This window comes from Macadamia integrifolia, chromosome 4, assembly GCF_013358625.1.
Source record: "Macadamia integrifolia cultivar HAES 741 chromosome 4, SCU_Mint_v3, whole genome shotgun sequence".
NCBI classification, from domain to species: domain Eukaryota; kingdom Viridiplantae; phylum Streptophyta; class Magnoliopsida; order Proteales; family Proteaceae; genus Macadamia; species Macadamia integrifolia.
Window position 1 is genome coordinate 6854596 of NC_056560.1, and position 19620 is coordinate 6874215.

Below are 19620 nucleotides of genomic sequence, written 5' to 3' on the forward strand. Positions count from 1 at the left end.
TCTTCCTATCAATCTCCTCCTCTAAATATGATGGCGACGTGGAGTGGACATAGGGAACGTGGAGTGGTGGACATAGGAAAGAAATCATGAAACTTGGAATGATAACGGTCCGAGTCATTAATGGCGAGAAGCTTTGCAACTTTGCAACCACAATCATACCCATATCGAATAGCCACGGCTCCGATAAACAACCCAATGCCAAAGATTGACCTGTCCTTGCTCAGCGTTTTTTTGCATAATCTAATCGAGTCCAAGTGAAGATCTTCCCTCCCAACCAGAAACTCTCTTGGTCTCCAATCTTTCCTCCCAACCAGAAACATGGTGGGTAAGGTTTTATCTCTGTTTGTGGTGGAAATCAAATGGATTTTTGTTGGAATTGGGAGACTGGCTCGTAAAAAAAAATAAAAAAATAAAAAAATAAAAAAAGACATTGAGTTGCAGGTTTTGCAGACTGTAGTGGTGTTAGTTTTAGAGAATAGTCTGAAATTGGGAACCGTGTTGACAAAGCAACACGGTTGCTTTGTACGGTTTGATATAAAAAAAAAAAGTTGACAAAAGCAAATACAATAGATTGCTTTTACTTTTTTGATTGTTTAAAAAAAAAAAAAAAAAAAAAAAGGGTTGACAAACAAACACGTGTGTTTTTTTTTTTTTTTATGGTTTGGTTAAAAAAAAAAAAAAAAAAAGTGACAAAAGCAAATTCATATTAATTCTTGTGCTATTGGATTCAATCACTATAGGGAATCATGAAAGGGTGATGTGGATTCCACCAAAGTGACGTATCTTGTTCTTTCATGGTTTTTCCTAGGGCAGCATAATAGGTGACATTTGCCTAAAGATGATGTCACCAAAGTTAAAGAAAATGACAGTAACCTAAAGTTTGTGATCCCAAAGGTAAGGGGATCTCAAAGTTATTGTTCTTTTCACAGTTAATACAAGAAAATGAGAGGACCAGTGTATTCCTGTCTTAAAGGATAAGGATACAGTTTCAACTATAACTCTTGAGTGATATAGTCATTACAGTGAATGCACATGAATCTCACAAAGTTAAACTTTGTTATTGGTGTGGTCTATTTAAATCAATTTTTTGTGAAGATTCTTGTGGGTAGAGTTAGCATATTAAAGATTAATATTAATGATGATATCTATACTCATATTTGAGATGTTATGACACAAGATCATCCTACGTTGCTTCTACATGTTGATAGTTTATTAACTATTTTCAGCATAATTTCAATGAAATCGAGTTTTTGAGTCTAATAATTATATAAACCATAAACAGTTTATGCAAATGGAATCAGAAATCATTTAATTTTGATTTATTGAAATGACTTCTGAAACCTGTTTATACTATTGACTATTATGCCACTGCTTATTCAAGCCAACAGTTAGATCTAATTCTAATATGAACAGATATTGACTCTTATAAATGGTATTTTTATTAGGTCATCTAGTCCTACTCTCTTATATTAGTGGGAGAATAAATTATTATCCTATTGAGGGTAATAGATCTATCATACATGTTTTATTATATATATTACACTTATCGTTTCATAAATTTTAAGTCAATCTGGGGTATTTTGATATTTTTTTCGATGTTATATTTATCATCCGTGACATCAGGTTTCGTCACGAGACACATAATTATAAGTTTTGACACCCATTTATGATTCAAAATATCACAAGTGCATTGTTTAAGTAATATTTCTTCAAATTTATATGTCATATTTGTACTTATGATAAAGTTCAATTTTATTGAAAATTCATCGAGATAAAACAAATATATTATATTTGAATGATTTAAATGAACTCATTCAAGTTTTAGTGGCTTATTGGCATAAAGCCTATGGAGTTGTTTATACTTACTATGGATCTAAGCCAACATTACCTTTATTTATTAAAGACTTATTGTTGTTTTTTGGCCTATAAGTTATTCGGTTTATGTGCCCTATTAGCTAATTTTCTTTTGACTTGAAGAAACTATGAGACTTTATTATGATTGACTTTAAAGTTTATGGGCTAATATTTATGTTGGATATTAAAGTCATTTGGGTTGAAAGTTCATTTTTGTATACAACTTTGTATATCTAATGAATTATGGATAAAGTAACATATTTCATGTGTTTTTGTTATCATGAATAAATATTATGAACTTTCATATTTAGCATGTTGTCATTATAGAAAATACCATATTTAGATTTTTATTTATTTATGGTAATGGCTGGAAGTACAAAACTGTCATACTAAGAATGTACTCACTTTGATAACTGTTAAATTATGGTATTACCATATTGACTATTAGGGTTTATAATGGGTTGCTTTTGTAGGCTTATGTTGAATATTTTATCAATTAAATACTGAAATAGCTCATCTTATTGTTTGCATCCAAAATCTAAACCCATGGGCATTTGGTAGCAATCCAAGTCTATAGGTTTTCATAATTTCAGTGATTATGCTTCCACTTAGTGGGCTAGTTACTGAGATTGTGAAATTACTATTGACTATTCAGGATGGTTTGCAGTCAAGGAGACCATATGGCGAATGATGTGCTCTTGCCACCACAGGTGAGTCTTCATTTGGTCGGTTTCGCTTGATAGTGTGAGGGTGACATTTTGGGCTTCATAGCTTTGGAGGTTCTTGTCTTGCCACCACAGGTGACGGAATCTTCAAAGTGGTGTTGTTTTGAGCGTCTCGCCTTGCATGTGAAAGATTACACTACGTGTTGGGTGATCTTGCCACCACAGGTGTGACCCCGATGACGTTAGATCTTTCCCCAGTTTCTGTTTTCCTACAGTTATTGAAAACAATACTGGAATAATCTGATTAACAGCCCAATTAGTCAGATTTAATTATATTGTTGAGAAGTTTAATATGCCTTCTGTTCTTGCATATTATATATATTTTGGTAAATATGTATGATTATATTTGTCAGCTTTGACTTCTCAGCTATTTTCTGTTATAAAAAATTTGAATGGTTCCAATTTTAAGGAGTGGAACTAATCCTTTAATATTTCTCTGGCTATTATGATAATAAATTTTAATCTTAATTGATGAGCCTCCTAAGCCAGTGATTGTTAATTATGTTCAAGCTAAGGTTCTTTATGAAAATGGGAGGAATCGAATAGATTTATCTAAAGATCAGTGAGAGTAAGCTCATGAATCATAAATTTCTATAGAACTATATTATTACAAATTGTTGACTCTATATCTAAACCATTGAGGATGTTCTGTGACAACTCCGCTGCAGTTTGTTTCTTTTATAACCGTAAAAGTACTTCAGACTCTAAATACATTGACATTAAGTAATTTTTTGTCAAAGAGAAAGTTCAAGAGTCACAGATTACAATGGAATAGATTGCTACAGAAAACATGATTGCAGATCCTCTTACTAAGGGCTTGACTCCAAAAGTCTTTCAAGAGCATGTCACTAATATGGGACTTGTTAGTTCTTTTGATGCATTTTATTAGTGGGAGTTTTGCTCAATATGTTCGCATTTGACTTTCAGTTTTAGTTTATACATATGATGCATTATTATTCTTCTCAAGAATATATATGCATTTTTATTATGGCCATTTGTTTATGTGTATACACTTATTTATTTGCCTCTTATAAAAAAAAAAAATAAAAAATTTGAGGTTATATGTGGTGTATTTACCTCATTCGGTATCTGAGGTTCCAGTTAATACACACACATCCAGTCGCTAGCAAAGCCTCGTTTGATTGAGGTCTAGTGTTAGTGTTGTGGGACATCCGGATTCAGTCCCAATGAGCTTCTTTGATTGAAGCTTGAGCGTTTGGGAGACGCTTGTAGTTAATGAGACCTTCGGTATTTGTCTCATAGGGCTCATTTGGTTTTCGAGCCAGGACCAATTTGGAAATAAACATGATCATCACTATAGCATGTTATTTCTATACCACACTTTCATACTGCTCAGCCCAAGTCGGTGATGTTATGAGCACTTTGACGTGTGTGGTCTCATATCGCTTTAGATGTGATGATCAATACGGTTGGGTGTTTGTAATTCTCATTCGGACCAAGGCATTTGGTTTAAGGTGTATTCCATTCGACACTGTTTTATTTGTGGCCACATTCAGTTTATCTAAATCGGAGAGTCGTTTTAAATAAATTTTTAAAATCTAAAACTTGTGACATATGCTGCCCAAGTGAGAGATTGTAAGATTTCCTATTAGGTGGGCTAGCATAGTCAAAGATTTGGTCAAAGATTTGTTTCCAAAACCGATTTGGTGGTGTTGACTAAAGATGGAGTAAGCAGAAATAATCCAATATTATTGGTAAGTGATCTCTATGGAGATATTGGATTCTATTAGCACACCTTAATGGTATGAAATATTTATTTCTATGTGTGGACCTAAGGTATTGTTTCCTTAATGGGGAGGAAACCCTAATTTTATTGCAGGGTTGGTCCCTACCCTCACCCCTATATATAGTTATCACTGACCCATTAAGTGAGACTAACGACCTAAAGTAAAAAGGGAAAGAGGGTAGACCAGACAAACATTGATTGTGTTATACGAGGAGCATACAAGAAGACATTGAGGAGTTCTTATTCTTCAACCATGGATTCAGGTATGCCTAAAACATATATTTTATAGTGATTGTCGTGCATGCTTATCGATCTTCATGAATCGTTCCGGATATGTTTTTCTTTCAATATATTTATTGAAGAGCATAATCATCCCCTACATTTACCGGCTACCTTGCATATGATGCGGTCGCAACGGAAAGTTTCAGATGTCCATGCGATAGAGATTGATCTAGCCGATGATTCTAGAATAAAACCTAAGGCCATATTTGAGTACATGAGCAGGCAAGCAGGTGGAAAAGAAAACATTAGGTTTATCAAACAAGATCAAAAGAATTACCTCCGAACAAAACGTCAGCATGACTTATCTTATGGTGAAGCTGGTAGTTCGTTGATGTACATTAAAAAACAAACAAGGAGAAACCTTTCTTTTATATATGCATTACAGTTGGATAGTGAGGAGTAGATAACAAATATATTATGGGCAGATCCAAAGGTATTAATAGACTATGCTCATTTTGGTGATGTAATTAGCTTTGATACAACATTTTGTACTAACAAAGAATATAAGCCATCCAGTGTATTTACTGGATTTAATCACCATAGAGGCATATGCATTTTTGAGGCTGCCTTGTTATATGATGAGACTTCAGAATCTTTCAAATGATTGTTTTAGGCGTTCTTGGAAGTCCATGGGCAAAAGAAACCATTAACCATTTCTACCGATCAAGATGCTGCAATGGAAAATGCGATATCTGAGGTTTTGCCCGATATATGGCATGGTTTGTGTACTTGGCACATAATGCAAAATGCCATTAAACATTTAGGAAATTTGATGAAAGATGGATCACGTTTTTTTTTTAGATTTTAAATCTTGTATGTTTTAGTATGAGGAAGTAATAGAGTTTGAGAATGCATGGATGAAATTACCTAGTGATCAACTAATTACAGATTCTTCATGGTTAGATTATATATATGGACTCAAAGAGAAATGGGCTAAGTGTTATATGAAGAAGGCTTTCACCATAGGTATGCGAAGTACACAACTCAGTGAGAGTTTGAATGGTGATTTGAAGGATTACTTGAAATCCAGTTTGGATCTTGTTCAGTTTTTTAAACATTTCGAGAGGGTGGTGAATGATAAGCATTATAATGAGTTGAAGGCGAAGTTTGATGCAAGAAATAAAACTCCAAGAAATATCTTTCCCATGTCACCCATTATGAACCAAGCGTTAGAAATTTATACTCCTAAAATATTTGAAGAACTTCAACACAAGTATATCTGGATTACTGCTTGTTTTATTAAATTTCAGAAGGAGAGTGCTACCATTCATAACAACATAGTTGTTTTTGTTGACAGAGAATGGAATTTTAACGTCGAGTGTAACCCAGTTGGCCCTACTATTGCATGTAGTTGTAGGAAGTTTGAGACTTTTGGAATTCTGTGCTGCCATGCTTTGAAAATATTTGATGTGCTTGATATCAAGTTCATTCCTGCAAATTATGTGTTGAGGAGATGGACACGGGGAGGAAGAAGCATGATAGTTAAAGGTGATATTGGAACCTGAGTTGAAGAAGATGTTGACCTAGATTGTACACAACGTTATAGGCTTCTTTGTCTTAAACTAGTGAGAATAGCCTCAAAAGCATCAAATTCGTCTGAGGGAAATGCATTGGTTGACAGAGTTGCTAATGATTTGTATGCAAAACTTTAAAATCTTGCAATTGATGCCCCTCCAATAACTGTCTCAAGGGATACTCTAATGTGAACAAAGTAAAAGGGATAAAGAATAAATCTCCTCGCAAAGGTGGAAAGCATCATAAGAGTTGGGTGGAAAAGCAAAGAAATAAAACAAAAACGGTTAAAGCAAATACTTCTCAGGCTTCTCATCTAATCCAACCAAGTATACCATCACATTTAAGTCATTAGAATCCACCTGGTGGATCAGAAGTAATGGATAATGACAACATTTCTTACACTCAACTATTAACGGTAAGGAGTTCTGAATTTTTTTTTTTCCATTTCATTTAGACGTGTGTATTATGATTTTGCTAACTACATTGTCGGGATTGTGTAGGAATCTATTGATTATTCTCAATCCTCATTGTTCTCTTCCCAATTCTCAAGCAAAATATGATTGGTTTTATTTGCTTCAAGCTGAATAAAGAATGTTAATTAATGTGTGTGGGCTAAACATTGTATCATTTAATAAGTTGAACTTTATTTTTCTTGAAATTCAAAGTTAGTGAACATCTTTTAACTCATTTACTTTACCCGGTAACTCGCATTGTAGTTGTTCCTTATATCTATCATTGTTCCAATGTTTTTGTTTCATTTATTTTTTATATTTGAATTAGAATAACATGGTTTATGTTAATAGGTAAGTCTTTAGCTCAAAATGGAAGAACAACTAGGGTTACACCCAGTAGATGGTGGTTTGAATCCACCAAGGCTCATCTATGAGATGCTTGGCTAAATTCAACTTGGTTAGAGAAAGGTAACGAAGGAACTATTTTTTTAAGATTGGTTGTTGCCCATCCATACCGACCAGTTTGGATCGATATGTTAGTAGAGATTAATGTTTCTCAATGTACTATCATTCTTATTTTGTTCTCTTGGATTTGAGGAGTGCTAAGATTTTATATTATCATTGCTTATTTGAAAGAAAAAAGTAAGACTAATCTTTAAATTTTAACAGTTAAAGATTAGTTGGATGTTCTAAACATTGCAGAACAGTAATCATTCAATGAAGTTTAGGAGGGAAAAATCTAGTGGGAGCCCATATATGACTTAAGTTTTCGACCCACGTTCAAAATTTGTGGGCTGCCACAATTGAATCTCAATGACACACTGCTTCACTGGCAAGTTTCTTGGTCAAGCCTGGGCATAAATCCTAACTGAAGTAATGCCGCAACTAAATCTCAATGGAAAACTGCTTCATCAGAAAGCTTCTTGGTCAAGCCTGGGCACAAATCCTTACTGAGGTTATCTTCTAATAATGCTATGGCACAATCAATTTTGTTTAGGCAGATCTGCAATGACATTGAAAACAGGTTTATTTTTTAAGGAGCCATGTCAAAAATAAATCCTACAATCAGATCATTTTCTACTTTCTAACATGGAAAAAATCATGGCTGAGCCTAGCTTCATGCCTATGAGGTTGGAGGTCAATCCAAGTCTAGAGCTAAGAAACAGAGGAGCAAATTTGTCCTTAAAGCTTATTGTGGCAAAAAGGAATTAAATGGGAAAGGGCTTGAACAAGTTCTGCCTTTTTTCCCCCCTCATGCTTTCAGTACTTGATCTCATTAGTAAGAATTCATATTGGAAAATATTCTATGGATACCATTGGGTATACATTAACCAGATAGCTGCACAACAGAGTGCAACCTCCCATTTCACAATTTCTACAATCCCATTTAACATGAGAGCCTTGATGGATTCGAACCATCATCATCTGGGAACCAACCCAGGTGCTCTTCCTTATTGAGAAAAAGACTCACCAACCTACATAAACCATGTCAATTTAATCCAAATATAACAGTCAAGCACAGAGAAAGAGATATAAAGAGAATAACAGAGTGAGTTAGAGAGAAAAAGTAAAAGAAGAATAAATCTAGAATGATACTAAAAGCAGTCAGCCTTAAAAATCTAAGTATTAATAGATTAAGCAGTTTGGTTATTTAGTTCATGGAACAAACAACACCAACTGCAACAATAATAGATTCTGATTCAAATCGGCCAATTTGACCCCTCTACTTTGATCTCTTGAACGATGCCTGAAGTACCCCCACCCCTCTTTTATAGCTTTTAAGATTTAGCTACAAAAGCCCCGTCTTCTGACAGTTGTGCTAGGGAAGTACTTGTGATTAAAGAAAGGAAATACATCAATTTCTCTTGCTAAGTAAGATAAATTAGTTGAAGGTAAGTAATGACCTTTGACCTCAGGTTGAATAGTTTGAAATGTAATTCTTTCATGCGACTCATTAACCTTGGCATGTTCTCTCTCTCTTTCTCTCTCAAACTCCACCTTGAGAAGAAAATTTTAAACGGGAATATTTACAAGAACTAGTCCTAAAGATATAAATTAGAACCAATCTATTCAAGGACCATAGGAATTACAATATGAAACAGTAATTTATAAAAGCATATCATCATCATCTATGGTATGGAGTTGGTGTAGATGTAATCATCATCTATGGTATGGAGTCGATGTAGAATCGACAGTGACCGATTTCGATTACTTGAACTTTATAAAGAACAGACACACAGTATTAATATACATTCAAAAACTAGAACCAACTCACCAGTTCTGCATAATTCCCACAGCCCACTATTACTTCATTAGTGTCTGCCTTCCCTGGAAGAACAAAGAACAAGAAGAACAATAAGTAGAGAAAAAGAAAGAGAGGGGAGACTTGTGGACTTCATTTTCTCTATGAAGTATGGAATAAGCAACTTGTAATGAAGGTTTTTTGACAAGAATGAATTGCAGAGATAACTGATTCATGATACCCAAATGATTCAATTATTTATGCTGCCAACAATGGATCCTTTCCAAATGATAGCCATTTCTCTTGTAGATCCTTAAAGAACATAACAACTTATGTGTAAATGAAAGATATGGAAGATAAAGCCACTCCTTGTGGATCCAACTGTTTTAATTTTCCTCCCATTTTAAAGCCAAAAATAAGAAAATAAATTCACTCAGTGTTTAACCCAATGACAAAATTAAGATAATATCTTATTATGGTTTCAGATAGCTATAATTAAGAAATTGGAATGGAGAAGAAAGATTACCCTGTTATTGTTGTGCTAAGGGTTGCAAGAACAACATTGAATAGCCCACGGTCGAAGCCATTGAAGGATTTTAGAACACTGCAGACCTGTATTTACTTCTTTCTAGTTATTCACCAATGTTGATTTCGTGCTCTGTTTTGACAACCTAGCAGTCCCTCACTACGTGGACTCGATCTCCCTCACCCCTCCTCCATTATTCTTTATACCATGAGAGTGAGCTCTTTATTCAAGGCAATCCAACCCCCTGAAATTTATTCCATTAAATCTTCCTACTGTGAGGTTGAAACCAGCATCCAGTTCATGTCATTTTGGTTTTACCAGATTGAGTTTCAGCAACTAAAATAGGGTTTGTCTGTCGAACGATGCAAGAGGATGTTCTAGACGATGGTCGCACAGAAAAAGGAGAAGTCACCGGCGGCTATTAGAGACGGCGATATGAACGTCGATGGCCTACTAGAGACAATGGGATGAACGCCAAAAGAAGGGAGGAAGTTCCACGCCACAGATAAACCCTATTTTTCAATTTAAAAATTTGCATCCATGGATTTGATTAAGAAGATGATATGATGTATCGCTGATGTATCTTTTTCCTAAGGATTAAGCCACCCACATCACAAGATCAATAAAATCCAAGTGTCACAATAAAAGCCGAATCCGAGTTGGTCTAAGGTGCCAGCAATTCCATAATGAATGTTTATTTAACGAGAATTGCTTAGAATGGTTGGTGAAATTCCATAATGATATCAGAGAGCATGAAAATATATCAGAGAGCATGAAAATCGATCTGATTTAGTGGACGACTTTGAAAATTGATGCAAATAATTACAAGGTAGTTTCCAACGAAGTTGTAGAAGTGGGATATTTTAGTTTAATTAAATATATTAAACTATTATATCAGTCAAGTATAATCTGACTTGCACCAGAAAAAAATGTATAATCTGACTTTTATATATTTTTTGGCTGATAGTCACACTCACGCACGCAAAGGAGATCAGAAGTGTATTTTGCCCTCTAACTAAGGGCCATTATCTAACGTTCAAAAAATACGTTTCTATCATTTCTGTGTCCAGAAACGATATGGAACAAAAAATATTTGATAAAATTATTTCATTTTACTTGTTTTCAGAAATTGAAATTGAAATTTCTATCTATTTATGGTTCAAGAAACGACTCAGGTGTTTCGCCGTTTCTGGAAACAACTCGTGGTCATTCTTGCACTAGTTACTATTGACTTTCAGAAACATGACTTATCAAACACCTTCAATTTCATTTCTATTTCTAGAAACGGAAATTTATGTTTCTGCAGTTTCTGGAAACAGAAACAACAGAAACGTTATCAAACGGTCCCTAAGGGTCCGTTTGATTTTGTTTTTAGAAACGGTTTTTTTATTTTTTTGTGCTCAAAAACGAAAAAACAGCTCAAAAATCATTTGATTTTTCTATTTCGTTTCACTTGTTTTTTAAAACAAAAATATAAATTTATGCTTATTTCTGTGTCTGGAAACATGAATGGAGAAACAAAGTAGACTTGTTTTTCTGTTTCTAGAAACAAGTGGGAGTAACAAAAATTGTAAAAAACCCGATACTTCACTTGACCTACCCAAACCCCCAACCCATTATTGAAACTTCTCGTTATCCAAATGCAGTAATTCCAACCTGATTGTGCGAAGTTCACAATTTTGGATTGCCTTCATTCTTCTTAAACTCATCTCCATGAAGCATATATATAACTCCAACGTCATGTCTTCACTTGTGAGTTGTATTCCTACAACACCGTACCTTCACTCATGTCTTGAATTTAATTACACGTTGAAAATGTTTTAGAAAACAGAAAAACCAAACACCTTTTCTTATAATTTTAAAAACTATTTTTTAAACACAAAAACAAAAACAAAAACAAAAGAAACAAAATCAAACGGCCCTAACTATTATAATATTCTTCTCTTTTGATTTTAAGTTGGAACTAGCAGCCTCTCCTGAACGAAATAGAGGTCTTCACCGTTGTTTTCAATTGACACCTGTTAAGCGCCAAGTACTTCATGGACTTTGGTTTAACCTTTTTAGATCATCACTTCAACTACCCTACACGAATAGATCAAATAATTAGTCTTCTTGTTCGATATTACCAAAGCTTCACAGGCTATGTAAACCTAGGTTCTGTCCTTAAAGGTAAGGCCTTAGGCTTGCAGACTGGGTTGCTCCAAGCTTTGGAAGAATAGCAATGGAGAATCTGTCAGCCCACTAAGTCAACAGAGATCCCATCTCTTGTATCACATGTGACGAGAGGCATCCTCCAATAATTGATATTCTGCGTAATGTGCAACACACTAAGCACCTCTTCTCCCATTTCCTGAGTTGTTCCATGTCCCATATACCAGGATGTGAGAGAAATAGAACAAGCTTAATTGTGCCATGGATGAAATTTAAGCTAGCACATACACCTCAGGATACTTTAATCCAATGTCAAGTATTAGACCTAATGAGTTCGCTATGTCATTAATGAAATAATGGGTCATGTGGTGATTGCGCTAGCATGAGGACTAATCAGGGGAGATGTACAAGCATTCGACCAAGGGAGAGTATGATTTTTTCGTAACCTCCTATGTCTGGACATATGAACACACAACCAAATGGAGATCTTTTTCTAATTAAACATAAGACTTTCAAGTCCTACCAAAAGAAAAAATAAGAGTGTCATGAGAGTACATTTAATTACTAATAAGCAGTGCATGGAAGCTTAAAATTTGGTTATTATTTCATGGATATTCACAAGTCAAAATTACTGTCATCTTTTCATGTGACAAAAAAAAAATTAGGTCATGAAATGAGGGATATGTGGGTGATCATACAACCAATCTCTTTTGCCATGATAAAAGTATCTATAAACAAAAGCGTCCAAGGAGTTCTATAGACAAGTATAGCTAATTTTACCATGTATAAGGTATAAACACAAAATCCTATAAAGATACAGAAAACAAACAGAAAGAGTAATCAAACAATTACAAAACGCAAGAATATATGTCATTCGATAAGATGCCTATATCCACGAGAGATGAAAATAATTTCTCTAACAATAGAAAAAGGTTACAAACTTTCTTCCTTACACTACTTTGTGTTTACAAAAGATTTTCATTAACCCAAATAACCCACTGCAACAACAACACAGAGGAAAAAAAATACAAATTTTTGGGCGTTGTGCCCTTAGGGCTTTTATTGTCCCCTCCAAAGGAGTCCATAACCTAGTCCATAAAATACAAATCATAAACGCTCAACATATATAATGATGACTTGGCGATTTTGATTGTTGTCTATTTAAGAAATGGTCTGAAATACAATTTGTAAAATTTCAGACCTAAATCCAGGCATTTACCTTCTCTTGTTATTAGATTCCCTCTCATGTGTACCAATGGTCTCTCTGGTGTTCCACACACCCTAACCGTATTGTAAGGATGTCAATTCAGCGCAGTATATATATATATATATATATATACACACACCATACCGATATTTTACAGAATAGTGATTTAGTAGAAAACCTCATACCAATACTATATCGAACATGTTTGGTTTGGTATTTGATACCGGTAATCAGTATGATATTGGTATTCGGTATGGTATCGGTATAGTATGATGTGTTTTTTAAATCATATCTCATACCGATATTGTACCAAATAGTGTCTCGTTAAAGGAACCTCATCGATACAGTATCAAATTAATTCAGTTTTCAATTTGATACTGATAATATGGTATGGTATTGGAATCAGTTTTTGGTTTTCAGTACCAGTTGACACCCTTACCCTAATGTATGTTTTGTTAAATTTTTAATACGTAATTTTGCTCATTCCTTAGCTAGTTGTCTTGTTCAGAAGCCTGCTCCTCTTGGCAACTAGTCTACCGATGCTCTGCCTGAGCTCTCAAGTGCTTTGACGGACGAGATTGTTGAGGGTGTTCAGCATATGGGGGGCCTTTTATCATTTTGATAAACTCCTATAAATTAAAAATTCACATTTACCAAAAAAAAAACTCCAAAAATGAATATGCTCCTACACACTCTCCCATTCACCCATGTGCTAGTGTGTATATTTTCCAGTAGGGTAGCGTTCTCTAACCTAAGAAATAATAATAATATATATATATATATATATGTTGGGGACGAAATCACAACCATGAGAAAGAAATCCGAGTAAACAATCATACAAGATGAAGAATTCACCATGGTTTGACAAGATTGTGTACATCCACCTGAGAGAATAGAGATTTTTTACTATTCCTGAGGGAAAAAAAAAAACTCTCTACACCACTATCCACCTCACAAAATGACCCATTTTACTTGTGACTAGGGTTTTCACTACAGAGAAATATATAGGAAACCAAAAACCCCGCAAAATTATAATTATACCTCTATACATGTAGTTGATCGAAACCAAGCCCAATTTAAAAAACAGACTCAATTATAACTCTATGGACACCGTACAGAATACAAGACACCTAACCCCAACATTTTTCCCTCTCTTTCTGTTCTTGTATATTGCAGGTGTAATGTTGTTTCATTGATATTTTTCCTTTTTTTCTCTTTTTCTCACTTTTTTTCTTTTTTGTAAAAAAATATTTATTCATTAAAAGAAGCATGTTTATAATTGTTGAATTATTATATTTTACTAATCACGGAGTAGAGTTTGATCAAAACTATCTTACTCCTAAAAAATAGGGCCTTTCTAATTAAGGAGTCTACCAATGATTACACTGTCCAAGCATAAACTGAAAATTATATTCCAAAAAAAAAAAAATTTGAAAAATATCCTCAACCACCACTGAATAAGAGACGAGATAAATGTATTCTATCCTGAGATGTAATTGCAGTCCATTTCCACCACTAAACAGTCAAAAGATTATGAAATCCATTCATATGTTTTAGATGATATGCCATCCATTGAATTGAAGAGATGTAATGCCGTACTAATCGATCTGATTGAGCGGTGGATATTTTTTTTCAACTAAATACATATATTAAACTATTATATCAGTCAATTATTATCTGATTATTATATATTTTTTGGTTAAGCTTATACTTCAAAAGAAAGCAATAGCGATCTAATCAAAGTTCCGATAGAACTGATCCTACGCCTTTTAAGTCAAGGGTTTAGAGGTTCAGTGAAGTCCTCGAAACTTGAATGCTTCTTTGTTGCCCTCAAAGAAAACCAGAAGTGGGACTTTGCCTTATAAGTATTATATTATTCTTCTCTTTTGATTTTAAGTTGGAACTAGCTGCCTCTCCTTGACGCAATAGAGGTCTTGACCTTTGTTCTTAATTGACACACCCGTGTAGGTTACGGAGCAGAGACGAAGACAACTAAGAAGGCTCAAGTGGTAGAACTGTAATTAACTATAAGATCTTGGTTGAATATTATTTGAGGCTGTTATAAATAGATGATTCTTTCTTCCCAATTAGCCATCTCTATACTCAAACCTCCTCCCCCAGCATACAGACACGAGAGTTACACCCGCTCTCATCTCTTTCAAGAGAGTTACTTGAAGGTGGAGATCTTCAAGTCTCTTAACGGCTGGGCCGAGGAAAAGATACTCCCACTACTAAAACCAGTGGAACAGTGCTGGCAGCCGCACGATTTCTTGCCGGACTCATCCTTGCCGACGGATGTGTTTGAGGGACAAGTGTGTGAGTTACGTGAGAGATCGTCGGAATTGCCCGATGACTACTTGGTGGTGTTGGTCGGTGACATGATCACAGAAGAGGCCCTACCCACGTACCAGTCTTTCGTGAACCGGCTCGACGGGGTCAATGACGAGACCGGTGCCAGCCCGGATGCTTGGGCCACCTGGAACAGTGGTTGGACCGCGGAAGAGAACCGACACGGCGACCTGCTCAAGACCTACCTGTATCTCTCCGGTCGTGTCAATATACCCAAGATCGAGCGCACCATTCAGTACCTTATCGGCGGTGGCATGGTGAGTAGTAATACATTTCGTAACATGAAACATGCATTAAGATGTATACTATATATATATATATATATACACATAAATACATACATGTGCAATTTGGCATTTTTGACTGACATACGTGGTTGATTTTAATTGGACAGGACACCGGAACAGAGAACAACCCCTACTTGGGATACGTGTACACGTCGTTCCAAGAGAGGGCCACGTTTATATCACACGGCAACACAGCCCGGCTGGCTAAGGAGCATGGGGACACAGTGTTGGTACGCATATGCGGTAGTATTGCAGCAGACGAGAAGCGGCACTAGAATGCATACGTGAAAATGGTGGAGAAGCTACTGGAGATAGACCCCTCCGACGCAATGCTTGGGATTTCCGATATGATGCGAAAGAAGATCGCCATGCCTGCTTACCTCATGTATGACGGCCAAGATCCCAATCTATTCGATAACTTCGCTGCCGTCGCACAGAGGGTCGGCGTCTACACAGCCGACGATTACGCGGACATATTGGATTTCCTGGTTGGGCGGTGGAAGCTGGAGAAGCTAGAGGGTCTCAACAGCGCTGCCAACGAAGCCCAGGATTTTGTGTGTGGTTTGGCTCCCAGGTTTCGAAAGCTGCACCAACGAGTGGAAGAACGAGCACGTAAGTCGAAGCCACGTACCGTGGGTTTTAGTTGGATTTTCGACAGGGAGGTTGTGTTCTAGATCTTTCTACATCCATAATATGTATTCCTACGTAACGATGGAATTATTTTTATTATTAATGGGTGTAAACTACAAACCGACTTTATTTCATTGGTACCAACCCATGTGGGTACATCGTGTTTGGAGGTACCCACATGGGTAGAGAATCTAGTCCAGTCTATACTACAGAACCAATTGCCTTCAAAAGTACTGTTAATATATTATTTTGTATTAGATTACATGATGGAATTGCAAGGTTCACTATGAAGAAGATTCAAATTCAAAATTTCTCCCTTTTAAAAATATAAACAGTACAAGACGTTTAACTTCTACTTGTTAAAATGGCCGAGTTGGTCGGATTCGGCTCTTCTATAGGGACAAAAATCGTCTGCAATTCGGATCTGGCACAATTTCGTGAAATATCACCTTCAGGGGGTGACACGTGGTTGATACCAATGCAACGGTTCAGATTTAGTACAACTAATAAAACCTTAAATTAGTGAAGAGTCATTTGAACCAAACCGTATCAGATGAAACCGATTTGGTTCATACGGTTTGAAATAAAAGGTGAGTTTTTCCCTCTCTCTCCTCTTTCGACTCTTTCTTTCTCTCTCACTACTCTCCCTCTCTTGTAAGAATTTGGTTCTACCCTAACATACACTGTCGACTCTCCCTCCCTCTCTTGACTCTCTCCCTCTCGCTCGACTCTTCCTCTCTGTCGACTCTTCATTGCTTGAAACTGAACTCTCTCTCTCTCTGTTTCTCGCTCGACTCACTCTCTCGTTGTGTTTCTCACTCGACTCGCTCTTTGCAAAGGTATGAAATACTCCACGAAGAATGAACAACCCTCTCTTTCATGTTAATGTTATGTCTTTGCAAAGCCTTCTCTCTCTATTTTACATTGTACTCTAAACCAAGTTGCTCTATGGTTTTGAATGCTGAAATATTAGGTTTCTGTTCAATAAAATTTCGATTTCAATATTTTTATTTGCTTGCTGTCTCTCTTTCTCTGTTCCTCGCTCGACTTGCTATATCTGAAATTGAAATTTTTTTGAAGTATTTACATTGTACTCTGAAACAAGTTGCTATGTGGTTTTGAATGCTGAAATATTAGGTTTTCTGCTCAATAAAATTTCAATTTCAATTTTTTTATTTGCTTGCTGTCTCTCTGTCTCTATTCCTCGCTCGACTCGCTATCTATGAAATTGAAATTTTTTTGAAGTATTTACATTGTACTATGAACCAAGTTGCTCTGTGGTTTTGAAGGCTGAAATATTAGGTTTACTGTTCAATCATATTTTTGTTGTCACTGTTGGAGCCCTTTTTATGTAAGCTTCTCTTAGGGGTATTGCATTTCACAAAGAAATGGATGCACAACAGCGGATGTGTAGCTGTGGTGAAGGGGTGATGGTCATCCAGACTTCTCGAATGTTGAAGAATCCTGGACGACGATTCTACAGATGTCTGTTAGGTGAAAAACATCCGGGTTCTTTCATTTGGTTGGACCCAGCGTTGAGGGACTGCGTAGACACTATAGACACAGGAGCAAGTCATTCAAATGAAAGTGTTAATAGGAACACACAGGTCAGCTCTTTGGTTCGTCAACCACCCTATAGCCCAAATGTGCGGAACCAAGTAGTAGTGGATCAGTCATTGCTCAACCATTATTATGGTTTAACCATCTTCCTATGTATTTGGGTGTTAATTCTTTCGTGCTATGTCTTCTATGTAACATCCTTGTAAATAGAACTACTATTTCATTAATGAAGTTGGTTCCGTCATTGCCAACCATATGTGGGGTTATTATTATGATTATTTCGTTGTTACTAAAATGTACTAACAATATTTTTTGTAGGTAAGAAGTCTTTAGCTCAAAATGGGAGAGCACCTGGGTTAATGCCTAGGTTATGGTGGTTCGAATCCACCAAGACTTTGAAAGTGAACAAATGTGTTCCACCTTACTACTGTCATGTCCTTCTGTTGGTTTAACAAGAGTTGTGTTTTTTTTTAAGAATCAAAATACGTCGCATATCTTTCTCCACTTCTATCTATCTAATATTTTGTGAAATTGGTAGATAGAAAAGAGAAAAATAAATATAAGAAAAGAGCATACAATGGAAGCTAGTTGCAATTCAGAGCATACTATCCTTTATGAATCTGGAAACAGAAACAATCAACTCATGGCTGCAACAGCTTATTCCTACAACAACAATTAAAAGACAAGAGTACAAAAAAAACAGAGGGGTAAAGTCCCAATCACCGATTAGATAGACCAGTCAATCTCTTTACCTTCCTCCTCAAAATCTGATCCAGACTATCAGCAATGAAAAAATAAATAAATAAATAATCTTTCTGTTAGCTCGAAAGAACAGGAAACCTCTCTATTGAAGCCACAGGAGTCTGAAGATGGAGGAGAAGGGTTGACAATGCACAGCATCAAGAGTGAGGCCGGCCATCTTGCTGATAATGCCATTGAACAGAATTGGATGTCGGAAGACCACAAGAAGATCAAGAAGAAAGTACTGAAGATGGAGGAGAAGGGTTGACTAATGAACATAAATTGGATGATGGAAGACTGCAAGAAGATCAAGAACCCAGGGCAATCAAAAAGTTAGAAGACAGAGTTACCACTGGAAAGGATGCTAGTAGAAATGAAGAGGCAGAGACTATGGAAGTTGATGGTGCTGGCAAGCAGACTGAGAGAAATGTAGAGACTGAAGATGACAACCCAGGCGTTCTTGATCTTGAATTGGACGATATAGAAGAGCACGGGCGTGAGAATACCATCGAGGAGGAAGAGTTCTAGACTTCTAGTTTCCTGTTGGTATAGCTTTGTTATGTGTAAAGGAAGAAAGGTTTGTCATTGCATTAGTTCAATGCATTTAAATATTTAATGTTACATTGCTTTTCATGGTTTTAAGCATCAGGATCATGGGTGTATCTCCCTTGGATCGGTGTCAGCCATTCCATATCGGTATTGCTGGTTGCCAATTTGAGATTTACCTCAAGTTGCCATTGTAAAAGAATCAATTGTATCACCTTGGATCTTACACATACCAGATTGGATCTAAATTCAAAAACAGAGGAAATAAACTATAGATCACTTTCGTTTTCTTTCATGTGTCTTTCTCTTCTCAAGGTGTGCTCAGTGGTTGAAAGGTTATGAAGAGGGTAACATGACATGTAGAATCATTGAGATGAGAAATTCCACTAAAGATGAAGCTGAGACAAGTTCAGTTATAAGCCCAATGAGAACCAGATAGGGGGCTTAAAAGGAAAGGCTTAGTAACCTGTTCTTGAATATAGGATCATTACCAAAAAAATCTTCCTACTCAATGTGGATAGCATTACCAAAAAAATATCTAGGCACAGTTAAACTTAAGAAAATATCTATCCCTAGCAATGCTTGGGATAGATAATCCTAACACATTTCACGATGAAATTTCAGCCACAAACAAGTAGAGGAAGTGCAGTGAGACCAAGTTGTAACAATTAAACAGAAGGGGAAAATAAATTTCATAGAATGGGAGTTTTGCTTGTTTTAGCCCAAGATTTGACCAGTAAATTGGTATATATTCCTCCATCACAAAGGCCACCAAGTATCTCTCCCTGGGCCACATGACCGGGGGG

General features: G+C 35.9%; 1 protein-coding gene and 1 pseudogene across 1 annotated transcript; both read left to right on the plus strand.

The window, feature by feature from the left end:
* Positions 1-4729: 4729 nt before the first annotated feature.
* Positions 4730-6113, plus strand: LOC122075222 (protein FAR1-RELATED SEQUENCE 5-like). Its single transcript, XM_042640177.1, has 4 exons — positions 4730-4928; positions 5034-5125; positions 5222-5305; positions 5433-6113. The coding sequence occupies exons 1-4, from the start codon at positions 4730-4732 to the stop codon at positions 6111-6113; spliced, it is 1056 nt and encodes a 351-aa protein (XP_042496111.1).
* Positions 6114-14770: 8657 nt separating this feature from the next.
* On the plus strand, positions 14771-16202 carry LOC122075224 (annotated as a pseudogene).
* Positions 16203-19620: the final 3418 nt, after the last annotated feature.

Bases quoted from the DNA above. Each gene is read 5' to 3' on its own strand.
- LOC122075222 (XM_042640177.1), top strand. From the start codon at position 4,730: ATGCGGTCGCAACGGAAAGTTTCAGATGTCCATGCGATAGAGATTGAT. The intron at 5,126-5,221 runs GTATTTACTGGA...TGATTGTTTTAG, and splicing joins AAGAATATAAGCCATCCAGT to GCGTTCTTGGAAGTCCATGG. The intron at 5,306-5,432 runs GTTTTGCCCGAT...TGTATGTTTTAG, and splicing joins TGGAAAATGCGATATCTGAG to TATGAGGAAGTAATAGAGTT.